This window comes from Rhineura floridana, chromosome 6, assembly GCF_030035675.1.
Source record: "Rhineura floridana isolate rRhiFlo1 chromosome 6, rRhiFlo1.hap2, whole genome shotgun sequence".
NCBI lineage: Eukaryota > Metazoa > Chordata > Lepidosauria > Squamata > Rhineuridae > Rhineura > Rhineura floridana.
In genome coordinates, this window is record NC_084485.1 from 72,776,128 (window position 1) to 72,795,196 (window position 19,069).

General features: G+C 43.3%; 1 protein-coding gene across 6 annotated transcripts in view; it reads right to left on the reverse strand.

The window, feature by feature from the left end:
• Positions 1-19,069, reverse strand: part of PACSIN1 (protein kinase C and casein kinase substrate in neurons 1) — an 86,107-nt gene that overhangs the window by 20,158 nt on the left and 46,880 nt on the right. For 4 of the 6 annotated variants that reach the window (XM_061632375.1, XM_061632371.1, XM_061632372.1 and 1 more), the window contains exons 2-5: positions 4,975-5,105; positions 2,822-2,978; positions 947-1,182; positions 18-173 (exon numbers count right to left, since the gene is read on the reverse strand). In XM_061632375.1, coding sequence (XP_061488359.1) covers positions 18-173; positions 947-1,182; positions 2,822-2,978; positions 4,975-5,037 — 612 coding nt within the window. In that variant the 5' untranslated portion in view covers positions 5,038-5,105. Of the gene's footprint in view, positions 1-17; positions 174-946; positions 1,183-2,343; positions 2,395-2,821; positions 2,979-4,974; positions 5,106-6,021; positions 6,115-19,069 lie in introns of those variants that run through there. The other 2 variants (XM_061632373.1, XM_061632376.1) reach the window with 2 other exon arrangements.

Below are 19,069 nucleotides of genomic sequence, written 5' to 3' on the forward strand. Positions count from 1 at the left end.
TAACTTATCACTCCTACCTTTTGCACATCCTGCTTGCACTTTTCCACCTTGTCTTGCAGCTTCTTCTGCTGGTCTGGAGTTATGTTCTGCTCAGCCTTGCTGTTGGCTTCCCGGGTCATAGCGAGCTTCTCTTCTTTGCATGCCAGGTGATATGCTTTCTTGGCTGCTTCCAGCTGGTTTGAGTTGAGACAGAAGGAAAAGGATGACTGCAGAGGCTCACTCCAAGCCCCTCATCACTTATGAAACTGGTAGATTAAGACTGCAGCCAAAAATACTCACTCTTGCCTCAAACCAAGAATTCCTTCCCATCACAATTCCTTCACCCCCTTAATAAAGCCTATGACCTATATTTTCAAAAAATCCAAACTATGGGATTAGAAACCCAGATTGGCTACTGAGGTAAACTCCACAAACTGCATAGGTTGTATGCCTTAATTTATCCATATTTACTAATTGTAATGTTTTCTCTGTAACTGTGAAGGCTAGAAACTTGAGTTTATTTTAAACAATAGAAGCTCTGGTTTTCTAAATTCATCAGGTGTCAAAATCTGTGGTAAACAGTTATGTACATTTCTAGAGAACTGGTGAATACTTATTACTTCCCAGGGATCTCTGTATTTGAAGATGTCCCTCAGACACACTGAGGCCCATCTAGGTCTGTGAAAGTAAAAGCTAAACCATGAAGGTAGCTCTATGGACACTGTGAGCACAAATGTTCCTCTTTTCAGGCTGCACGTGGTCTTTCATATTATCCTGCATGCATGACCCATTCCTCTTAAGGGACAGGAGATACCTGCCCATGCCCCATGCTATGATTCTGAGGCTGAAATGGGATGGGAATGTTCTCTCAACCACAGCCCAAGGAAGCTGTTGGGCCTTTTCCCTCCCTGAAATGATTGGCCTTCTCAGTTACTCTGCCCTTCTCTCTTCCTCCAGCCCTTCCTACCTCCTTCATCTTCTTGGCCCAGGGTTTTTGTGCTTTCCGAAAACCATCCTCTGCTTCCTTTGCCTCCTTGAAGCCTCCCATGATCTGTTTGTGGAAGGCATCCTTCTGCCAGTTCTTCACCTTCTCGAAGTCGTCATTCAACAAGCTATTCTTCACTTCCTGGTGCAGCTCGCTCACCTTGTCCGCCTCTGTCATTATGGCCATCCACGCTTTCTCCAAACTGCCGTACTGTGGGCCTATGCACCGAGAGCACCAGCAAGGATGGGGTGACCATTGGGCATCCTAAAATAACACCCTCTTCTCTCCTGGCACACTACACATTCCCAACATGCACTCATCATAACAAGTTAAGACACTGTCACCTTTCCCATTTTGCTGGTTGGAAAACTGCGGCAGAGAGTTGAGAAGCCCACAGTCACAAGAGCTTGGGAGAATATCTAGACACTCTAATTCTTAACTGCACGGATGAGAAGCCTGTGACCGTCCATATGTTTTGGACTCAGCAACAGCCCTATTAGCCCCAGGCAGCATAGCCAATGGTCAGGGTTGGTTGGAACTGTAATGGGACAACATTGGGGCCACAGTCTCCTACCCCTGCTTTAGAGCATTATCAGACTATTATTCCTTGTGCAATATTTTTTCAGTTGATATTCATAGTTGCAGGGGATCCACCCATATTACCAGCAAAGCAACCCCTCCTGCATAGGTGCCCAACCATTTTGTGGACATTTTTCTTTATTTTATATTTAATTCTGTGAAAGATGTGTAGCTGTGCATTCTCCCTCTCTAGCTCTGGAGTACACATCTTGCCTTTCTGGTTTTAGATCAACAGACAGGTGGATGAGGGCCAGCCTGGAGCAGGTTTTTTGGAGGAGGGATGGGTGACTATGGTGGGGCAGCAGGGGAGGCTGCAAATTCCCTCATTTCCTGTTCTAATGATCAATGCCTTTGTCAATGGAGGGCGGTTAACTGGTTACCAGTCACAATGTCGACGGTCAGAATTTCCAGTGAATTGGTGTGGTTTTGTGTGTGTATTCAACAGCCCCATGTGGCTGCTATGAAGATTGGGGAAGTGGTACTGGTTAACCATCCCCTCCCCCAGTGCCACCTACCCAATCTTCAAAGCAATTGCATAGGACTGCTATATGCTTAAAACAAACACCCACAAACCCATGAGTGATCCTGAGCACTGACTACTTCATGTTAATTTAGCCCATTGTATCCCAACCCAGCAAGGTTACGGGTTGTTCCCCTGATAGCTTTTAGTTACATAGAACAGGTTATCCTCATGCTAGTCATTGACCGTAACAATAAAAATAAATAGAACAGGATATCATGCTGCTGGCACTAGATCTGCACTAGCATGAGTATACAATGACCTGTGATTGTACGCATACTTATCTGGGAGTAAGTCCCACTGCTTCTTAGTAAACATGCATTTGATCAGGCTGCAAAAGAGAAGTGAGGTTTTTAAACTCTTGTTGGGTTTACAAAGCGCATGATGTTAGCTGCTCTGACATTTTTATGAATAGTTTAATATGTTGAATTTCATTGTGCATTATTACACTAATTTATTTGTTTACTGAACACTTCTTGGGCCAAATGTTGATTTGGAAATAATACATTTCTAAATAACCAAGTAATTGTCTGGGAAGGCAGCAGCAACATGTTCATCGAGCCCCAAGCATACTGTTTCCTGTAAATGAAAAATAATTAATCTGAAGAAATTCCTGGGGAGGCATTCATCCTCCACATTACACAGCTTCCTGCATGGGGAAGAGGGGAGGGGGACTGATACTATCTTGCACATTGCAGTTCCCTTCACTTCCCTCTCCCATCTGCTCTCCCCTACCCCAGGCAAGGAGGCAGAAATACCTTTCTCTATTAATTGTCTCCACCGTTTGGACCAATCTATCAGCTGCTGGGCATATGCCTTCTCAATCTTGGCCCGTTCATGGACACAGTTCATCAGGTCATTGCACAGCCGATATCCATCATCAATCCGTTTCACCGTCCGTTTGTAGTTCCCAACCTGCCAGACACAGGAACAGCTATCTAGAAAGAGTGGCCAGCAGTAGTCCCAGGAATAGTCTTGGAGGCCAGCCTGGCTCACAGCAACCAGGAGAGGGGGAAAAGAATCACTGTTTTTGAACCGGGGAGGGGTGACCAGGGTGGGAGAAATGTGAGGCATTTCAATCTTAAAAGAGGGACAGTGAATGAAAATGTGGGGGAGGCCATTTTTGTGCCTCTTTGCCATTGAGCCTGACCCTTCCCTGAAGCCCTCAAGCCAGGTTAGATCTTACCCTGCTGTTCAGCTAATAAGAAATTAACAGGGATGGCATTCACATAGGACAACAGCAACAATGGAAATTTCAAGCTGTATTTGTTGCATACAAGGATGGAATTTGTGCCAGCGCTGACCAGGGCTAAGCCCCAGAATCTGTTCCCAGACTTAGCTCTGGGATACATGGAGATATTATAAGGCAGGTAACGCCTTTGGGCATCTGCAAATAGGCCTATACCAATTATTTTTGTATTTCAAAATTAAGTATGAAAGGTGCATTTTTAGGAGTAAGAAGAATAATCTTTGACCACCTCCACCTCTGCAAACACCTGTAGTTTCCCCATCTGTTCTCAGCCATTGTTGCCCCTAATTGTTTCAGTGCCCCTCCCCCACTGCCTTGGCCAGGGCTTCTTTCCCATTCATAATATCCTTATTTCAAACTGGGCTATGTTTGGCAGGTGGTTGGAGCTGATCAGCTGATTGTTGGGGCTTGCAGAACATGCTGCATGGTTCTTTGTGGCCCTGATGATCAGGTGATTGTCAGGGCCTGGAAAGAGCTGCACACAGCACTATGCAAAATTCAACCACCAGCTGATTACTGGGTCTTGCAAAGAGTGACAAACAGTGCTATGCAAGCTCCAAATGATCAGCTGATCATCTCTTGCAAAGCTCAGTGCACATGGCTTTTGCAAACCCCAACAATCAGCTGATTGTGCTTGCAAAGTGTTGTGCATGGGGCTTAGCAGAGAGCTTTGCAGGTGCTACCAATCAGCTGATTGGTGGTGTCCGGAAACCCCTTTTGGCCAAGCTGTGTCTTTACCTGACATCATTTATGACATCAGGTTAAGGCAGGAGGGTGTGGCTTGGCCAAAATAGCCTAGCATGAACCAGATGTTCTCCAGTGCCTGCCCTTCATGATCCCAGTCAGAGATCACTCATTGAATGTGATGATGTCACAGTGTTAACTACCCAATTAGATCTGTCTACCTGACAGCTCCACTGAAGGCAAATAAAGCTGACTGAGAGTAAGGGCAAAGCTTCTTGGACTGATTCCAGTCAATTAGATCACTAACATCCCTCATTCTATTACAGCTGTGAGGTCACTTTTGTCCCCTTTCACTGAGAGCTCATCTACATGGGAGCATTTCTTTGTAGGAAATACACTTCTTTTACCTTTGCTTTTCCTTTACATCATCCACAGTTCCTGCTCAAAGGCAGCTGCCAATAGCTTTTTCTGATTCATACAAGTAGGCATTCCTTTGGGGAGGATTACTCACTGTTTACTTGTGGCCCTGCCCTCTAATTATACATTTCCCCTCCTTTGGTTGTAAGGTGACTGAGCATGCTCAGTCTGTTCTACCAGATGCATTAGGTGCCTTTAAAAAAAACACTGGAAACACAAATATCTGTGTTTTCCTTAGTAGGATACAGCATCAGAAGAGCAAATTCTAGATAATTCAGACCACTTGTTTCCTGAAGACTCTGTCTTTTACCCTTCCTTTCTGCCCAGCAAAATCCATGGCATTACTGTTGAGAGCCTTTCATATGGCAGCACATGGCTTCCCTTCTTTAGAACCTTGGGTTTTAGAGCCAGCCAGCACCACCAATCAGAAGTCCCTCATTTGCATGAGGCTAACAAGAAACCTTTGGCTGGACCTTCGAGGGGTTCTATTATGCTGCCTCCTTCCTTAGCCAATGTTTCTTCAGAAGTTGTGAATGTGGTGTGTGCAGAGGGGACTCTTACCTCCCAGAAACTGTCCGTTATTTCTTCAGCAGATGCAGCAGACTCATCATAGGAGCCTGACATGGTGTGTGGCCCTTTTTGTTTATGGTAAAATGTCCAGCCACTCTGCAGGCAGCACCAGAACTCATGCACTGCAAGGAATAAGGAGACAGGTCATCCAAACTTTGAATGATTTAAGATTTTCTTTCCAGAAAAATTAGTTCCTTATAAAATAATAATTAACATTCCTGCAAACTCCTATGTCCTTCAAGGCACATCCTTTAAGAAACAATGTACCCCATCCTTGAATCCCTAATTGTATTGTCAGATCCCAAAAAACAAAAACTAGGCCCATAATAACATACATATTCGGAGCAGATAGGACCTCTCTTTCTTTGCCAGCACTATAGAGATCTCAGAGCTCTAGATCAGCCTTTCCCAACCAGTGTGCCTCCAGATGTTGTTGGACCACAACTCCCATCAGCCTCGGCCAGCATTGCCAATGGTCAGGAAAGATGGGAGTTGTGGTCCAACAACATCTGGAGGCACACTGGTTGGGAAAGGCTGCTCTAGATGATGGAAGTACACTGCAGAGTATGCTCAAGTTAGTCAAACTGATGCCAGTGGGGTTTCTGTACTATGCAGCAGCATATGGAAGTAAAGGCGAGGCTCCCTTTTCCTATGCTTCTGCATCTTTCTCCTCCTCCCAGGATACAAATGACACCATTTTCTCAAAATGGCAAGCAAGGCAAGGAAAGACAGCTTCATTATTTTGCAGCTCTTTGGTTTTGACCTTGAATTTACAATAATGGAGATATGTGTTAAAGTATTGCCATCTCAGGCTATGTCACTAATTCTGCAAACAAGCCCTTTGAGGTGACTGTCATTTAAGGCCTCACATGTGGCTGTCAACATAAAGGCTCACATGAACAGTAGTCCACTAAAATTAAGCACCACCTCCCTCTCCAGCAAACTACGGGTGCCAATTATTGGAGTCCCCTTGGGGATGCGTCAGTGGGAATTAAGAAACTGGGAATACTACTGAACAGTACTTCCATTGCTAGCTACCTTAGGAAAACAGAGCATGCCCTTCCTTCCGCGTTGTCTGAGCTCTGTCTGCCATTCCCTCTGCAGTCCCAGTCTGCCTTCTCAGGTCTCCATCTGCAGTAAATCCAGAGACGTCTGCAGTATATTCAGACAGAATGTGTTTGGAACTGGAAAGCACCTTCTCCAGAGATAATGCACTCCACAGCTCAGACAGATTCAACCCTCTCCCCACCTTCCCCTACTATTAGGAGAGCACACCTATTCCTGGCTCTTCTATGGCCATCATTAGGCCACCAATCTTTAAAGCCCTGCTCAGTTCTAGGGACATCTTACACAACATCTGGAATGATGTGTCTGCTGTCAGTCTGGAATGAATCACTATTAGCTGAAGCTGTAAGGCAAAACACCTTTAAAAGGAGAATAGTATGCTTAGCATGGGGAACATATTAATCTCTGACAGAGATTTATTTATGTATGTCTTCTGTAAAGTAGGATGGTGTGGCCTGTTTGTGATGTGGGGTGGTGGGAATTACGGGGATCAAGCTTTACAGCAGTCTTCCCCAGGCTGGTGTTTTCATGAAGTTTTGGATTACAACTCCCACCAGCATGGCAGCACTGGCTGGGGCTAATGGGAGTTGCAGTCCAAAACATCTGGAAGGCACCAGATTGGGGAAGGCTGCTCTAGAGACATTTCAATCTAATCTGTATTAGAGACTGGGGAGAATATCCACTAAATTGGACTTAGTACCGGATTCCGACTGAATTTGACAGACCGCTATATTTTCAGACTGGCACAGTTTTTTTTGTGGTGGGCCATGGCTGTACTTAGCATGGATTTTTAAATTTTGTTTTCCCCAATTTTATGTAATTATCTTTGTAATTTCCTCTAAATTGATGCATTTGTAACAGTGTGTAGGTGTGATAAATAGGAAAAAATAAACCATGTGGAACACCATGACATAAGCATTTATGTTATAAAGTATGCATTTTTTTCGCAACCAAAAAACAACAGTGGATCAAATCAGCAAGTGCCAAAGTAAGTGGGAATAAAAAAAGGGTGAATATAAGTGGGTTGGAACTAGGCAGCGAGCCCCATTCCTAATCTGTACTTCCCTAATCTGTACTAATCTGTATTTCAGAGAAATGTGAGAAGGCCAAACTACTTAATCCTTCAGCATCATCCAAAGGAATAGACAACTGCTCTCAGAAGAGAGTGGGAGGCAGGGCTGGCATGGGAAGAGAGAAGAGGCGTCTCACTCAGTGCCCCCAGCTCACTCACATCATGTGTAAGACGATCAGGTACAAATAGACAGGCAAGGCTCCTATTGTTTTAACTGTTGGGCAGAAGAACCACTTTCAGCAGATGCAGCTTTTCTAAGCCTTCTCCTGCACAAAGCTTATGCAGCAGGTACACTGTGTCTAGTATTTATTGAGCATTTGTTCTGATTTGTTTATGGGAGGTAATATGACAGTGAGCATTCATCCTGCATTCATCCTAATTTGCTTGCACATCTTCACATTAATCATTTGTTCATCCCACACTTTTCAGTGCATTTCCACATTACTTTCCTAATGGCAAAAAGTCTGTTTTTCTTAAACTGGATTTGTTGTGCTAGGGTGCTTTAATCTACTTTTAATTGCACAAACTTAAAGTTGGATCCCTCCAACTAAGTAGTGACTCTGGAAGGTCCCAATTCTTGCAACACTAAAGCAGGACAAACTGTAATTGCTAAAAAAAAATCTTTCTTCTGCATAACTCTGAAACATAAAGAACCCCTGACCTCACTGGATCTAATCATCCTGTTTATGTGAAGTACTGTGATTTAAGTGAAATGTAGAATCAGAATAACTTTGAGTCTAAATTAAAATAACCATTTTTCGTGTGATATAGACATCCTCAATTAACTTTTTTGGAAGGATTTTGCTCAAGGAACTATTCTAAATGAATGCCCAGATCAGAACTTAATATGTCCAAATCAAAATCATATGATCTATCAGTGACAGCTATGTGTGTGTGTGTGTGTGTGTGGTGAACCAACACCATGCCCCATGCCTGAATTGTTTCATCTGTAAAGTGGGAATAATAAAGAAAGTAATAAAGATTCTGAGGTATCTTTTTAAAGGCAAGCTAAGCCTCTTTTTGAAGGCATGTGATGCTTGTTTAAATTGTTCTTGTTATAAAATCTGCTCAACTCAAAAATCAGCTGTTTGCCCATGAGCTTCTCTCAGGGCATGGTGGCGCAGGCAGGGATCCCAGCAGTGAAAAAATGAAAGCTATATTGGATGGAAGCAGGACTTAGAAGGGAAACACCAAACCATGCAGATTCCAGAGCACTGGCAATTAGCCTGTGGCACTGACTGCTGACTTGGAACAGTCCTATGCAGGACTATGCAGGTGACAAGGGTCTACTTACTGAGTCGATGCTTTGGTAACCAAAAGCAGATGCAGCACCTCCTAGCCACGCAGGTAATGGAAAATGCATGCTCTGAGCTGGCAAGGAATATCATACGTTAACGAAAAGCATTTCTATTAATCTATCTTTGGAACAGGAGCTCTGTGTGTTTTCTTGTGTGTGAGGAAAGGGACTTTTTTTTGGCAGACCTGACTGACTCAAAGCTTCAGCCTTCTGGATTCTGTGCTGAAATGGTTACCGGAGTGTCTGAGCTTATTGCAAAGACTGACTTCAAGAGCTCACTGCTGTGGAACTAATAGTGCCTCTAAGGGATTTAGTGTTATAACTCAGGAACCTACTAATCCAAGCCTGCCTTATAAATAAATGTCTCACTGTGTCCCTCACATGTTGACACAGGAGTACAGCTGTGTGTGTAAGTGCACACATGCACAGAGAGTGCGACTCACTTGATAATGTCCATGTGCACATGCAGACACCAGTAGCCCACACTGCAGCACATGGACATACAGCAATGCAGAACATGTTCAGGCAGCTGTAGCTACCAACAGCACAGCTGGAATCAAAGAAATATACCTTCCTCGTTCAACAAGCCTTTTAAGTTGAGACCTTATCCCAGTCTGCTTCTGTGTTGGAATTGCTTTTTCATATGTTTTTAAACTTTTTTTAAAACAATATGTTTTTGAACCTTCTTTTTTTAAGATGCTTTCAAAGCTTTAAAATATTTTTTAAAGTTGTTTTGTTTAATGCATTTTAAAGTCTGTTTTTATGATGTTTCAAAGTGTTTTTAGTGCTTTTGTTTGCCACCCTGGGCTCCTGCTGGGAGGAAGGGCAGGATATACATACATACAAAGCAACATGCACAGCTGGGATACACACTCAGCAAGCATTGCAAGGCATGACATTTCACGGGGAGCTACATTCGACAACATGTGTGCATATAAAGGTGTATTAACAACCACACAGAAAAATATTTTTTTTGCCATATTGAGCAGTGAACCCTGAATAACTAGAAATAAAACCAGGGCAGCACATGGTAGAATTGCTCATGTGAGCACTGGTACATGACTCCTGAAGATCCACACAAATTTACACACTTTCTTATTAGGAGGATTGGAGCTCAGAAGGTACGTGAGTGATAAGGAATGAAAGATATTAATAGCATTGCTGCCCAAACTGCAAGATTATCTCATCATCGTTTTGAAATATAAACATGGAAAGAGCAGATCTGTACCATCACACTATGTTCTTCCATGCACACATACATAAGCAAATACTGCACATGCACACACCAATACATAATAAGGCAGAGCTTCTGATTTTCCTCTCAAACAAACCCTCCCTTTTCATTCTTCTATTCAGCAAGTTTCTCCTCCTAAAGAAAAAATAGTTTAATTACCCAATCCCTTTGCAATTCATGACTGCCACAGTCACATCCTACTAACATCCTCACAACCCACAGGCCACACATGCACAGCATGACACCATCCTCACTGGGTGTACTTGTTTATCTCTTCTTTTTAGATTCTATTTATCCACCTCCCTCAGCTGCCACCTGGTGGAACAGGATAAGAATTGCAGCATGCATACATCATCAGTCAGACACCACTGCTGTCCCTGCTCCCACCTTTAACTGAAGATGGCTACTAATGTTCTACTACAGGCATGCTCCCCTCCCTGGATCGTCACCTTTCTTTCACCAGAAAAATAAATTTAAAACATCATGAAAGCACCCTCAGTCAAAACTGGATTACGTAATTGTCTGTGCCAGAGATCGTTGTGATGTACTCCTCACTAGGGCCATGACAAGTGCTGATGACTGCTGGACAGATCACCGATTAATTCGATCCACTATGGCCGTTAATATTGTTCCTCAATGTAAGCTCCAAGGAAGAAAACCAAGGCGTAAAATGAACATCCACGCCCTTCAAGATCCTATTAAGCGAGCCTGCTTTCAAACAACTCTTAAGAAACATCTACTGACGGAACTCCCTGAAAATGTCGAGGAACACTGGATTAAACTGAAGACATCCATTATTGCAGCATGTGAACCAACTACTGGATACCAAACTAAGAAACATCAGGATTGGTTTGATGAGAATTATGCTGAGATTGAACATGTCATCTACAAGAAAAGGAAAGCCTTCCGATATGGCAGAAAGACATTAACTGTGCTGCTAAGAAAAAAAAAATCTATGCCAGTGCATAGGTCCAAAGAAGAACTAGAGAACTTAAAAATGCCTGGTGGATAAAAAAAAGCTCAAGAAATCCATCACTTTGCAGATGCTCACGATGCACGGGGCTTTTTTAATGCTACAAAGGCTATCTATGGACCAACAAATTACGGTACAAATCCCTTACATTCAATGGATGGTACCAAACTTCTTAAAGATAAAGGGTCTATTGCACTGTGCTGGAAAGAGCATTACAACAACCTCCTTAATCATAACTCTATTGTGACTGGTGAGGTCTTCTCGCAAATTCCACAACAACAAACTAGAAACAAGCTTGCAGTATCCCCTAATTTGGATGAAGTCAGTAAAGACATCAATCAAATGAAGAAAAACAAAGCTAGAGGACCGGATGGGATTCCTGCTGAAGTCTTTAAAGAAGGTGGCCCTGAACTCATCCAGTCCATTGTCGTAGCCAGGCACTGGTTCAGCACATTGACAGCCTCACCTGAAGAAGATGAAAAGGAGAAATAGAGCTGTGTGTCATCAGCGTACTGATGGCAACGCACTCCAAAGCTCCGGATGACCGCACCCAATGGTTTCATGTAGATGTTGAACAGCATGGGGGACAGAACTGACCCCTGCGGAACCCCATACTGGAGAGTCCAGGGTGCCGAGTAATGTTCCCCAAGCACCACCTTCTGGAGGCGACCTGCCAAGTAGGAGTGGAACCACTGCAATGCAGTACCTCCCACTCCCAACTCAGCCAGTCTTCCCAGAAGGATACCATGGTTGAAGCCGCTGAGAGATCAAGAAGAATCCACAGAGTCACACTCCCCCTGTCTCTCTCCCAACAAAGGTCATCATACAGGGCTACCTAGGCTGTTTCCGTGCCAAAACCAGGCCTGAAACTTGACTGAAATGGATCCAGATAATTGGTCTCATCCAAGAGTGTCTGGAGCTGGCCTGCAACAACTCGTTCCAGAACCTTGCCCAGGAATGGAACATTTGCTACCGGCCTATAGTTATTAAGATTTTCTGGGTCCAGGGAGGGTCTCTTCAGGAGTGGTCTCACTACTGCCTTTTTCAGGCAGCCAGAGACCATCCCCTCTCGCAGAGAGGCATTAATCACTTCCCTGGCCCAGCCGGCTGTTCCATCCCTGCCAGCTTTTATTAGCCAAGAAGGGCAAGGATCCAGCACAGACGTGGTTGCATGAACCTGTCCAAGCACCTTGTCAACGTCTTCAAGCTGCATCAACTGAAACTCATCTGAGAAATTGGGAGAAGGCTGTGCTCTGGATACCTTGCTTGATTCACCTGCTATAATACTGGAGTCTAAGTCCTGGCGGATGCTAAAGATTTTATCCTGGAAGTGCCTAGCAAATTCATTACAGCAGGCCTCAGATGGTGCTACCATGTCCCTGGGGACAGAGTCTGTGCTGCCTGAAGTGGGGGGAGCCAACCCACCCCTCCTCCTTTCTCCCTCTCTCCTGTCCCACATGCTGCTACTGTTGGTGATGGTGGCAGTGCCACCACGCCTCCCACTCCTCCCTTTCAGTGGTTAGCTCTCTTCCTCCTGCTCCTTGCTGCCATGCTATAAGAAAGGATTGGGGGGTCCTTCTTCTGAGTGATGTGTTGTTGCAAGGTGGCAGGGAGAGTGCCGACAATGCTGCCACTTTCTGTGGATGGTAGACATTCTCTTTAAACAGGTTAAAATGTACAGTTACTTCTACTCAGAACAAGGCAAGGAGGAGGAGGAGAGCCCTGCAGAAGCCTCACAGATGCAGCCACAGGCCCATAGCCAACCTAAACGTTCACAGGGGGACCAGGAGCAGATTTCCCCCCCTGTAAATAAATTAATTTTTCTTGGGGGAAAATGTAGGGGGAGAAATTAGGGGGGCCAGGCCTCCTTGGCTACAGGCCTTTGCAGCAGTCCCCCATGCAAGGGTTCTGTAAGCTTGGACCTGCAATGATGTAAGCAAGCAGGGAGGGGGGGCTCTACCACCCTGCACCCACTGGCTGAGATACGTTTTCTCAGTTCACCTCATCATTGAGCTGGTCCTGGTGCCATTTTAAGTCCCAACATTGTGAAACAGAAAAGTCCAGGTAGCATTAAATGTCTAGAATTCCCATGAATGCATTAGTAAAATTTATTACATAAAAATGGAGTTGTACCTAATAACATAAAAAAGACAAGAACAAACAAGAATACAAAAATCCAGAAAAAATGATGGTTAAAAACCTCTGTAATACAATAACTGAAACAAGAAAAATCCATAAACTAAACATATATCAAATTAATATAACCACAATATGGGAAAAACCTTGTAAAAAATCTAAATAGAAAGGAAACCTCTGTACACACAGCATAAAATGTTCTTATAATTCAATCTTCAGTCATGTTCGTTAAACAGCTAAAAGCCACCATAAGATGTTCTTAATGTGCACTAGCCCAGATATCTGAATAACTGAAAATGCTAAACGCATTTCAGTTCACGGACTTCTTCAGTGGTCTGTTTCATTATACAGGCTTCTTTATACACGAGTTCATCCTATCCAAAATTGGAAAAAAGAAAAACTATTTCCAATTGAACTGTACAATCCCTCCAGTATCTGCTTCCCCAATCTACTACTGGAAATCAGGATAGGGGATCAGCATAGTCCCTATGTAGCTTGAGGGTATTGTTAGCCCTGAATCAGCATGACAAATATCTGAAAACTCCCTCAGACCTCATTTCTAACTTTCTGGGGTAGTGTCCACTTTGGGGACTGGTATCATACTGCATTGCTCTGAATTGAAAGCCTTTTTGTGCAAAGCAACAGCTATGTGGGTTGGGTTGGTATTAACCATGCTGGCAGCAGATCTCCTTTTCCTGCCAACATGGTTAAAACATACCTAGAACATGTGGGTGCAGCATCGGATGGCATCCACCCGAGAGTTCTCAAAGAACTCAAATGTGAAATTGCTGATCTGCTAACTAAAATATGTAACTTGTCCCTCGGGTCCTCCTCCATGCCTGAGGACTGGAAAGTGGCAAATGTAACACCAATCTTCAAAAAGGGATCCAGGGGGTATCCCGGAAATTACAGGCCAGTTAGCTTAACTTCTGCCCCTGGAAAACTGGTAGAAAGTATTATTAAAGCTAGATTAACTAAGCACATAGAAGAACAAGCCTTGCTGAAGCAGAGCCAGCATGGCTTCTGCAAGGGAAAGTCCTGTCTCAGTAACCTATTAGAATTCTTTGAGAGTGTCAACAAGCATATAGATAGAGGTGATCCAGTGGACATAGTGTACTTAGACTTTCAAAAAGCGTTTGACAAGGTACCTCACCAAAGACTTCTGAGGAAGCTTAGCAGTCATGGAATAAGAGGAGAGGTCCTCCCATGGATAAGAAATTGGTTAAGAAGCAGAGAGTAGGAATAAATGGACAGTTCTCCCAATGGAGGGCTGTAGAAAGTGGAGTCCCTCAAGGATCGGTATTGGGACCTGTACTTTTCAACTTGTTCATTAATGACCTAGAATTAGGAGTGAGCAGTCAAGTGGCCAAGTTTGCTGACGACACTAAATTGTTCAGGGTTGTTAAAACAAAAAGGGATTGCGAAGAGCTCCAAAAAGACCTCTCCAAACTGAGTGAATGGGCGGGAAAATGGCAAATGCAATTCAGTATAAACAAGTGTAAAATTATGCATATTGGAGCAAAAAATCTGAATTTCACATATACGCTCATGGGGTCTGAACTGGCGGTGACCGACCAGGAGAGAGACCTCGGGGTTGTAGTGGACAGCACAATGAAAATGTCGACCCAGTGTGCAGCAGCTGTGAAAAAGGCAAATTCCATGCTAGGGATAATTAGGAAAGGTACTGAAAATAAAACAGCCGATATCATAATGCCGTTGTATAAACCTATGGTGCGGCCGCATTTGGAATACTGTGTACAGTTCTGGTTGCCTCAACTCAAAAACAATATTATAGAGTTGGAAAAGGTTCAGAAGAGGGCAACAGGAATGATCAAGGGGATGGAGCGACTCCCTTACGAGGAAAGGTTGCTGCATTTGGGGCTTTTTAGTTTAGAGAAAAGGCAGGTCAGAGGAGACATGGCAGAAGTGTATAAAATTATGCGTGGCATTGAGAAAGTGGATACAGAAAAGTTCTTCTCCCTCTCTCATAATACTAGAACTCGTGGACATTCAAAGAAGCTGAATGTTGGAAGATTCAGGACAGACAAAAGGAAGTACTTCTTTACTCAGCGCATAGTTAAACTATGGAATTTGCTCCCACAAGATGCAGTAATGGCCACCAGCTGGATGGCTTTAAAAGAAGATTAGACCAATTCATGGAGGACAGGGCTATCAATGGCTACTAGCCATGATGGCTGTGCTCTGCCACCCTAGTCAGAGGCACCATGCTTCTGAAAACCAGTTGCTGGAAGCCTCAGGAGGGGAGAGTGTTCTTGCACTCGGGTCCTGCTTGCGGGCTTCCCCCAGGCACCTGGTTGGCCACTGTGAGAACAGGATGCTGGACTAGATGGGCCACCGGCCTGATCCAGTAGGCTCTTCTTATGTTCTTATGTTCTTCACACCAACGGCTTGTTTTGGTGTCACCCATACTTGCAATGAATGAAACAGGTGTCAGCCAGGATGCACCCTGATTCTGAACATGGCAAGTCATCCCAACATCTGCTGTTTCAGCATAAGGCTCCTGTGTTGGAGAGGGAGGGGGGCAGCAGTTGCTCCGGAGGCTTCAGAATCTGTACCAAAGTGCCATCAAACTTTTCACGTGCCTGCCTTCTGGTAGTTCAGGTTAAGGTAGAACTGGTATAAGGTAGAATCAGTGTGATTTTTGTCTTGTTAAAAAAAACTGGATCTTCTCTCATTTATAAAGGATGTCATGTTTTTTGGATTTAAAATACTCCTCCAAGAACCTTTCAGAAGGGTTGATATAACTAAAATGGCATCGCAATAGGAGAGACTGGCTAGTTTTTTGTAGAAGCAGCAGCAGCAGCTGTGGAAATAGCATTGTCATTCTTGCTGGGTTCTACCATCCTATTGGTTAGCAGATTTGACTCACAGAATGTGCGCAAAAGAAATGCATGCATACATAAACTATGACTCAGTACTTTAATTATTTGCATAAAATAATCCACACTTGAAAGCATCCACTGGTTTTTTCCTCATGAGACAGCTATTTGCTCCACTGTTAAACCAAGAAATACTGCAGTAGGTTCAGGCTGGCTCTGATCACAAGCACTGCTGCTTCAGCTCGTGATGCCAAGCAATTCTTCCATGCCTTTGTTTTGTTTTTGTTTCTGATGTGATGCATGCATGCAAAGAAAGAAAAGAAAAAAGGGGGGGGAATGTGATTTTGCTGGGTCTTGGAACAAAGAGTCAACCTTATCCAGCAGCCAGACAAGGGAGGCTGCTTCTGGCAAAGAATTGCCCAAAGCAGTCCACTAATCAATAAACAGTTGCCAAGATAGCAACCAGCTTGTGGAGGACAGAAAAGCCTAGTACAACCTTTCCCAACTAGTGGGCCACCAGATGTTGTTGGACCACAACTCCAATCAGCCTCAGCCAGCATTGCCAATGGTCAGGAAAGATGGGAATTGTGGTCCAACAACATCTGGTGGCCCACTAGTTGGGAAAGGCTGGCCTAGTACTACCTTGTATTCCTTAAACTGGAGTGTGTATGTGTGTGTGTGGGGGGGGGGCTCCAACCTCAATCTCAGTCATTTGTCATGCTCTTCAGGAACCTTAATATTGACCTGAAAAATACATCCAAGAAAAGCTATGTTGCAAAAGGGATCAGGAGTTTCCCCTCAAGGCTCTCTCTTTGACTTAAACCAATATGTCTCTTATACAGTGGTAGCCCACCCACAGCAAATGTCCATTTAATCTGAAGACATTTTCTTATCCAGCCTTCTTCAGTCTGGTGCTCTATAGATGTTCTGGGCTAAAGTTCTCATAACCTCTGACCATGAAGCCATGCTGACTGGGCCTGAAGGGATTTGAGGTCTAAGACATCTGGACTGCATGAAACTGAGGAAGGCCACTCATCATTAATGTCCTGAAAATCATACATCAACTCTCTGTTATAAGACAATATCTTGTATTTGAATGGAGATGAAGGAAGGAAATATGTGATTGCTCAAAAATATACATCATGCACTCCTAGAGATAATAATTCTTTCCCAGATTATAACTGATGGCGGTTTCAAGCATTATAACAGGGTAAGCCAATGTAGTGTCCTCCAGATGTTGTTGGACTATGCCTTCCATCTGTAGTATCTGGAGATCTTGCTTCTCCTCCATTCCAAGGAGATGTGTAAGTTCTGCATTTGAATGTTACAGTGGAAGCAGGTGATGTGTCATTTGCGTATCTGTCAGTTATTGCTTCCTGCAGTATATATATGTGGTCCAACAGAATCAAGGCTTTAATATTAGTGCCACTCTGCGGTTACTAATAAGTTTTCCCCATGGAAGCTACTGTTTTATATATACTGATTCGATTGTTTAAAGTTTAATGGTTGTTGTTTTTAATAATTTTGTATGCTTATAAACTTGAATGAATGTCACCTTGAGATTACCCTGTGTTAAGTGACTAACACATTAAAATAAGTTATATGAATAATCAAATAATATATGAAGCCACTTAAACTTGGATGCTCAACTCTCCAGACAATACATTATTATATTCACAAACAACAGCTCCAAAGTGGGTGTTGCCATCTTGGCTGTGCCAACTAGCCATTTTGTCAACCTGGCAGCAGCCAATTCCCAATAGAAACACAGAACCCCTCGCTTCTTATCTAAACAGTTTCCACCAAAATGTGGTGGTAGTTTCTCCATTATCCACTGGAGAGATGGATTATCCATTTCTCCATTATCATTATTTTTGTTGCTAAAAGACTAAATTAGATGCACCTCTTTAGTGGAGTAAAGCAGAGGATCAACCTGTCCTGATGAGGCTTCAGACCAGTTCACAGCATCATGCTTAATTTTACTTATTTAGTTAATTGCTCATAAGACTCTTATATACTGCCTTTCTGTTTAAAAATAAGCAAAGCAATATATAACAATAGTTATAAAATCAACCATTTAAATCCATTAGCCAATTAAGATTACACAGCAATACACCGGGTTAAAGTGTGCACGCACACACAGAAACACGCTTGCTCACTGAAATCAATTCTAGAAGAATAGCTTTGCTGGTGTGTTTAGAAAACACAGCAAAGAGTTATCATTCATTGATACTCAGGGTACCTATGTGTGAGCTTGGAATACAGCACTCTAGATCATTCCCCCACCTTCTCAGAGTTTAAACTGAGCAGCAATCTGTTTCTCTACCCAACATATTGGGACTTTGCAAGAAATGACTTGATGCAGGAAAAAAAGTTAAATGTCACAGACTATTTTGTGCAGAAGTTCCAGAAGAGAGTCACTGTTCCCTTCCTGGACTCTTGCAAAACTGCCTTGCAAAACTCCTGTGTAATGCCAGCTCTCTCTTCTCCTTCAAATTTGTCCTCAAAACCCAGCTTTACCATGGCACATTTGGCACAACCCTCTAGTTCTCTTAGCCTACTGTTAGCAAGCCTGTAACTAAGCCTAAGTACATATAACAGAAATAATGGTAAATTTTTCACATTTACTGCTGTCTCCTCTTCTACCCCCTTCCCTTGCTGTTTCCCCTGGCTTGAAATTTAGATTGTAAGCTCCTCAGGGCAAGGATCTGTCCACTTGTATTCAGTAAAGCGACATGCACCTTGGTGGCTCTAAGTAAATAAACAAGGAATGTAAATGGTTCAGTTTTGTTTATTTAATTGCTAAATGTGTAATATATCGAATATGTGACTATTTCAAAATGAAAACTGGGTGAAGCTCTTTACTGCCAGCACTGCTCTGCAGACTGGTTACTGAATAACCTCTGCCTTTACTCTTTGTCTGCTCTGACATAGTCTTTTGAGCTGCATGTGGAAAGAGGAGGGATTAAAGCCTGTTCATTCTGGGGGCTTCAGTAGGCAGTCACCTCTTCAATTTAGCCAGGGGGAGGCCTGAATATTCTCCATTTCTTCTTGTAATCTGGATATGAAGGCAATGAAAGGGCATACTAGTGACCTGCCACTCTGCACAGTGAACTTGTGTCTGCACTTGCAAACACCCACATTTATATACAGTAAGGATGATTGCTTCCTTAGTGTAATAATGTTCTGGGGCTCTACCGTGCATATCTATGAGAACAATGCACATGGTCAACAGTATTCAAGCAGTTGTATACTGTTTTGTGTGTCTGCTAAAAATGTAGTTTCCATGTGTATAACAAAAGAATGTGGCCATAAAATTGAGTTATATACAAATATGAAACAGGAGATCCTGTGCTAACAGTCAAAGCTCATACATGCTCTGTGATCATGACCAAACTGGCACTAGTTTTTCTCAATCTGAAATAGTTCATGCTTGTCCTCATGCTGCTTTCAATCTAGATTGATTCTG